At 38.2% G+C, this 6422-nt stretch overlaps 1 protein-coding gene across 1 annotated transcript in view; it reads left to right on the forward strand.

The window, feature by feature from the left end:
* The window catches only part of LOC119430692 (voltage-dependent R-type calcium channel subunit alpha-1E-like), a 35861-nt gene that overhangs the window by 9471 nt on the left and 19968 nt on the right, over positions 1 to 6422 (forward strand). The window contains exons 4-9 of the mRNA XM_037698153.1: positions 465 to 475; positions 3636 to 3874; positions 4112 to 4223; positions 4707 to 4836; positions 5493 to 5552; positions 5735 to 5863. Coding sequence (XP_037554081.1) covers positions 465 to 475; positions 3636 to 3874; positions 4112 to 4223; positions 4707 to 4836; positions 5493 to 5552; positions 5735 to 5863 — 681 coding nt within the window. The remainder of the gene's footprint in view (positions 1 to 464; positions 476 to 3635; positions 3875 to 4111; positions 4224 to 4706; positions 4837 to 5492; positions 5553 to 5734; positions 5864 to 6422) is intronic.

Raw genomic sequence — 6422 nt, forward strand, 5'->3', positions numbered from 1 at the left:
AAAAAGTGGAAAAGAAATATAGTAAATAACAGCATGGTTGAATATAACAGTGCAAGTAGGATTCATTTGTATGAATATGTATTTCACAGGTATTAATATAAGCTTAAATGCACATGGTATATATTGCACATAACTAACATATACTACACAGGTTGTGTGACAGGTTATGGCACAGGTAGTGAGTAACATTGAGATTAATTGAATTATGACAGTAAGGTAATGACATACATGATATATGGCACATATGGCATGAGATATGACATACATAACATACATACATGATACAGCCACATAGTGCAGTAGCAATAAACATATTGGGTGTCACAGATGTGGCTTAGTGTGCTATGGGAGGCTGCTGTATCAGCTGCCTGATGGTACTACTACTGCCTGATGGATGGATGTATTTAAAAATGTTCTCAACGAGAAACAGAATTTGAATGTTTTGCAAACTTTCTTTTTTGCAGTGCACAGTAAGGTAAATGATAAACAACTGGAATTATTGCAGTGTGTGAAAGGAAACAAAAAAATATCTGAAGAGTTTTCAAATGATCATTGCAGCAATAGCCATCCAGTGCTTCACTTGTTGCAACAAACGCAACTTTCATTTCGTAAAGCAACAAGAACAAACACTTTATTCTGTTTCTGAGGTATGTAGGGTGTAATCCTTTTCAAACAGTGACAAAGATAACATAGTGTCTTACAAGAGCTAAGAGCTGAGCATGTCATTGTCAAATTGTTTCTCAAATTGTCACGGTCAAGGTTTGTGGGGTGTTTTTTAAATGGACCCAGATGCAGACGGAAGCGAGAATTTTAAAATGAACAAGCTTAAACTTTAATAAGAAACTTGAAAAAACAAAAGCTGAATAGAATCTACCATAAAGAAAACTCACCAGAACACACACAAAAAACAAAGTAGAACAGCTATAACTATACAGATGACTGAAACGGAAGATAATTAGTGTAGGACTGAGAAAGAGTATAAATAAACTAGAGCTAATGAACAAAAAATAAATAAAATACTTGAGCTGATAACCAAAATGGGATCATGTGAGAGTGGGTGTGGCAAGACTGAGGTGCATGAGGAAAAACTGAACTAATGATACAGACTGATCAGGTAAAATCAGCACAAATAACATAAATAGATATCAAGATAACAAAATACAGAAAACATCATAATGATCAGAAATTAACTGAAACCTAATCTCAAACAAAAATTAAAAATACACCAATCCTTACACAGACTGCTCGTTACATTTCAAGGTTCAAGTTTCTTTATTGTCATTCGCATCACATGTGGTACATGAGGTGGAACGAACACAGGGTCCCAGTTACACCCAAAAAAGCAAAAAAAAGAAACTTTAAAAAAGAAACAGTATACAAGGATCTCAGATATACGCTAAACAGTAATAATATAAAATAATTTAGTATATTAAACAGCAGCCTGAACATGAGTCTGTTGCGAGCAGATGAGTATGAATACAGCAGCTTACCGGTAAGAAATCAGCAGCATGTATAAAGTGTCAAATGTCAAATTAAAGTGGCATTACAGTAATTATTCTGGTTAGAGATTCATGAGTCTAACAGCTTCAGGGTAAAAGCTGTTCCTCAGTCTAGTGGTTCTACACTTAATGCTCCTTAACCTCCTTCCTGTGGGGAGCGAGACTGTAATGAGAGGACCTAGAGATGGATTTAGCTCAGGGATGCTCTCTTACATTTTATAATATCTGGACTAATTCAAGTACATAATATTATACTTAATTTAAACGGATTCTTTCATTTTTCTGGACTAAGTAATATCGTGCCTAGAAGATTAAATGTGGACAAAGACGTGTTTAAATTTCTGACCCACCAACACAGTGAGATCTTTTATTTATCAAAACGATTTAAACACCTCACACATTTTACACATTGATTGGCATAATTGATTACAATAACACAGCTTAATTAATGAGCTTTACAATGAGAAATCATACGGCCATGATTCCTCACTTGCAGCTTGAAACAACAGACATATCCTTAGATCTTAAATTAATGTCTGCAGGCTTTAGCTTATCTTTACTGGCAGAAAAATAAAGAGATGGAGTAAAGTTTAAGAAGGAAAAGTGGATACTTAGGGTTAACTAAGATAATAAAGAAAAGATGGGGAGTTATCTTGTTTGAAACCAGATAGCACGTTTCCCGGTGATTTCAGCTAGATGGTACCCGAGCGTCGACTCTTTACCTTGGTGGGGTTTCAGGGAGGCCTTCTCCTGACGTCCAGCAAGGCTGAGTCTTTTTATCTCCAGGGATTTATATCCGCTTCTCATCAACTTGGGACCACGAGGCTGACTGGCCCAGCTTCCAAAATAAATTTCCCCGAAAGATAGGATTAAGTTAAGTGGAATTTCAGTAAACGTGCTGAACTCCTGAGATGTTGAATAGGTCTTTGGCGTGATGACCTGAATCAACACTCCAGACAGGTGTCATCTTTCAGAAAAAGACCACCGTGGACTTCACCTCCTCCAGCAGAACTCTCTGTTCTGAACCTTTGGAACTTCTGTTCTCCCCCAGAACTAACTGGAACTAGGAAGTGTCGACTTTTAAAGAGTTCTGCTTCCGGTCACTTTTAGGAAGTCCTGATTGGTTGAAAGAACCAACAGGGGTGTGGTTTTAGTGACGTCAGAGGGTCACTACATGTCAGAAAAACAGCGGAGATGTTTAGGAACAGACAGAGAAATGTTTTGGAGAAATGACAGACTTACAGGTGCCAGTTTTCTTGTTTCTGTCTGAGAGGTTTAAAAACATGACAGTTCGTTCCAATAAACTTGTTTGCGACTGTCTCCGACTTTTGACCGACATCACACCTTTCTCATTTCAGACAGAAGATCAAAAATGCATAATTACTTTGTAACATAGACATTTAACTTGATTTCTACTTTGAATGAGGATTAAAAATCATTAATACTGTTTCACAGTTGATTTAAAATGAGTGGTTCACTTCAACATTTAAAAATGATTTGAACTAAACGCACTTTTGATTATCAAGACATTGTAAAATAGTAATGATAATATAAAAAAGCGAGTGTTCTTTCAATTGATTAGTTCAGGATACAATTAGAAAGTCTCTGGATGAGCTCATTTGTATTTCTGGATTCAAATCAATGAAATAACAGTTCCTGTCCCATGAAGGTCTTCAGAGGCAGGTCTTGACCGGAGGCCAAGTTCACTACAAGACAAAAAGTGTGTGTGCTGGGTGAGTGGGGTCCTTCATGATGCAGGTGGCTCTCTTCCTGCACCTGGAGGTGTAGATGTCTGTGCTGGTGGGGAAACTGACTCCAACAGACTTCTGTGCAGCCTTCACCACTCTCTGCAAAGCTTTTCTTTCTGCAGCTGTGCAGCCTCCATGCCACACGTTGATGCTGGAGCACAGGATGCTCTCCACTGCACACCTGTAGAAGGAGGTGAGGACTGAGCTTTCCAGGCCAGTTCACCTCAGCCACCTGAGGAAGTAGAGTCTCTGATGTACTTTCTTGAGCAGGCTGGTGGTGTTGCCCCAGCTGAGGTTGTCGTTCAGGTGTACAACCAAGTACTTGTAACTGGAGTTTCTGTACATCTTTTTCTCCTCTTCATCTGTCCTGTATGTCTCTCTGTTACAGGCAGGGTGATCAAAGTGAAGGAAGAGACGGTAACCTAAAAAACGTCCCCTGTGGTGACTCAAGTCTTCTGAAACATGACGAGGCTTCACAACCATCTGAACCATCTGAACCTGCTAAACCTGAGAGCAAGACAGAAGAAACGGAGTCGGAGCAGAATCGAGAAAAGTCCCAGCTCAGCTCCAGTGCGGTCATTGAGGTGCCCGACGTGCAGTCATCTCTTGAGCTCTCTACGATCACAGGTAAGAGCAAAAATATACGATTTTCAGATGTTGGTAAGATATTTCTTGAAACAAGCTTTTCAGGTGGTGCTTTTTTGATTATTAATTTTTATGACGCACGACAAAATCTGTTTGTGTTTTCACCCACTGTGATCTCTTACAAAACTGAAGTTTTATTTTGCTTTGTTCTTTGGCTTTATGAGAACCTTGACGTAAGAAGATAAAGAAGATCAAACTTTAACACCGGACTTTCTTTAGTCAACAGCAAGGACCCTGAATCCTGCAAATCTGAGAAGGAGGAGTCCGAAGAAACAAAGCCTGCCAACACTGTGAACCCTGACAACATGTTCATCTTCAAACCTAACAACCCGTAAGTTACTGCTATCACTGCACGTCTCACAGAATCAATATTAGACTTTTGAAAATATTTTCTGACCCTGGTGGAATGTGCACCTTTAAGAAATGTGTCGATTTATAAATTATAGGGGATGGGGCTCTTTGCAGGGTATGTTTTCAGAAAAATTTCAGACCAGAGTATTTTAAAAATGTATTCTAGAGTGTTACCACGATTTAATAATCCAATAAACAATTTCCACATTAGTGTTTAATTAAACAATGGGGTTTAAACATGTTAGTGGAACCCATATTGAGCATTTCCTCAACTTGTAATAATCAGCATAAAAACATTTTTTTAATGCTCATCAACTTTGTTTCTTCAGCCTCTCATGTGTATGGTGTCTAAATTATTTGATACATTTCAACTCGATCTAATTTGTATACACATATTTTTTGTGAGGGGGGGAAAAGTTTGCCGTTTTCTAAATCACATGGTTTCCTCTTTGTTGTGACTCAGGGTGCGCCGAGCGTGTCATTACGTGGTGAACCTCAGATACTTTGAAATGTCTATCCTGTTGGTCATAGCTGCCAGTAGCATCGCCCTGGCTGCAGAGGACCCTGTAGCTGCATCTTCTGACTGGAACAAGGTTTGTGTTTGGTTCGCTGCACAAATTCTCTTCTGGGGATCGGAGTGACTCAATAAAAGGCAGAAGTGTTTTCTTTGGGTGCTTCGGTTACCTCCCACAGATCAAAATCCTACATGTTAGGAGAGGGATCATCCACAATCTTCAGTCTTGACGTGTTGGTTCACAGCTGTGTGTAGAATTTGAAAGATTTCGGATTCTAAAGTTGAGACCCCCTTTTTTTATTCTCTTAAGCTGAAAAATCCAAGGTTTGACCTGAGCATCTAAAGTGAATGGAGGATCAAAATGTATTTTAGTTACTAGCAGCTTGGGTGGGACGGTTTGAAAGATGCCAATCCTAAAACATTTCAGTGAAAATAACCTTCGACTCATTGTCTATGTTCTGCTGTCTGGTGGGAAACCTTGCTTCCTTGTATTTTGATTTATATCAAATAGTAAGTTTATTTCAGCTGCTTCCTTCTTCAGGGGTCACCACAGCAAGCAAACTCGCATGAAAGATTTGGCAATTTGTTTTATGCCGGATGCCCTTCCTGGCGCAACCTGGGCTCGAACCCGCAACCTCAGGATTACAACACTGACACTGAACACTGAGCTACCGCATCCCCTTTGATTTACATCATATCTGTTCTGTTATTCTCTTTTTCTGATCAATTTGACAGGTTCTACGCTATTTTGATTACGTGTTCACCGGAGTCTTCACGTTTGAAATGATCATAAAGGTAAGAATGTGCAAAGTGAAGGAAGTTTTATAGATTTTAAAATATTGTTTGTTATACATCAGAAATGTGAATTTGAAATGTAGGTTTTACAGCTTGTGGCTAGTCTTAGCCTTGAAGTCACAAACATGAATCATGTTTGTAATCCACTTGTTTGGTTTACTTTGTGGCTGTGTTGTCTTCAGATGATTGACCAGGGCCTGATTCTGCATGATGGTTCCTACTTCAGAGACATGTGGAACATTTTGGACTTCATCGTTGTGGTGGGAGCGCTGGTGGCCTTTGCCCTCACGTCAGTCACATCATTTATTCTTGTAACCTACTTCATTTAATTGTAGAAATATACTTGATTGCACCTCTAAATATGTTGTATTATGTTATTTGGTGGTTTTTAGTCTAATTTATTTAACTTTTTTGATGATGGGAAGAAAAAAAAACCTCTATAAACACAGTAAACTTCAATTTTATTTTCAATATTTTTTTTACAATATATTTTTCTTCTGGTTGTTTCTCCACACCACAAAGAATGAACTAAAATGAGACATTGAAACTAAAAGTGATGAGATTTGATGTGTTAAAATTAAAGTGAGAAAATTGAAGTGTTTTTTTTTTTACTTCAAAGCGTATAGATCACACCAGTTAGCATTTATAAGCTTTAAATTAGCACAATGTGGGCTCTTTAAAGTAAGTGTATGATACATTTTACCTGGCAACCTGTTTGTCTCGTGTTTAATTGTTTCCCCTCTCCTCTCTTATTCTTTGGTTACAACAATGTGACTGACCAGCAGCAATGTGATGGGGTAAGTGACCAAACATATACACACACACATACATATATAAATAAGTATGTGTATATGTATGTGTATATTTATA

The sequence above is a fragment of the Nematolebias whitei genome, chromosome 3 (assembly GCF_014905685.2).
Source record: "Nematolebias whitei isolate Nwh7 chromosome 3, NemWhi1, whole genome shotgun sequence".
NCBI classification, from domain to species: domain Eukaryota; kingdom Metazoa; phylum Chordata; class Actinopteri; order Cyprinodontiformes; family Rivulidae; genus Nematolebias; species Nematolebias whitei.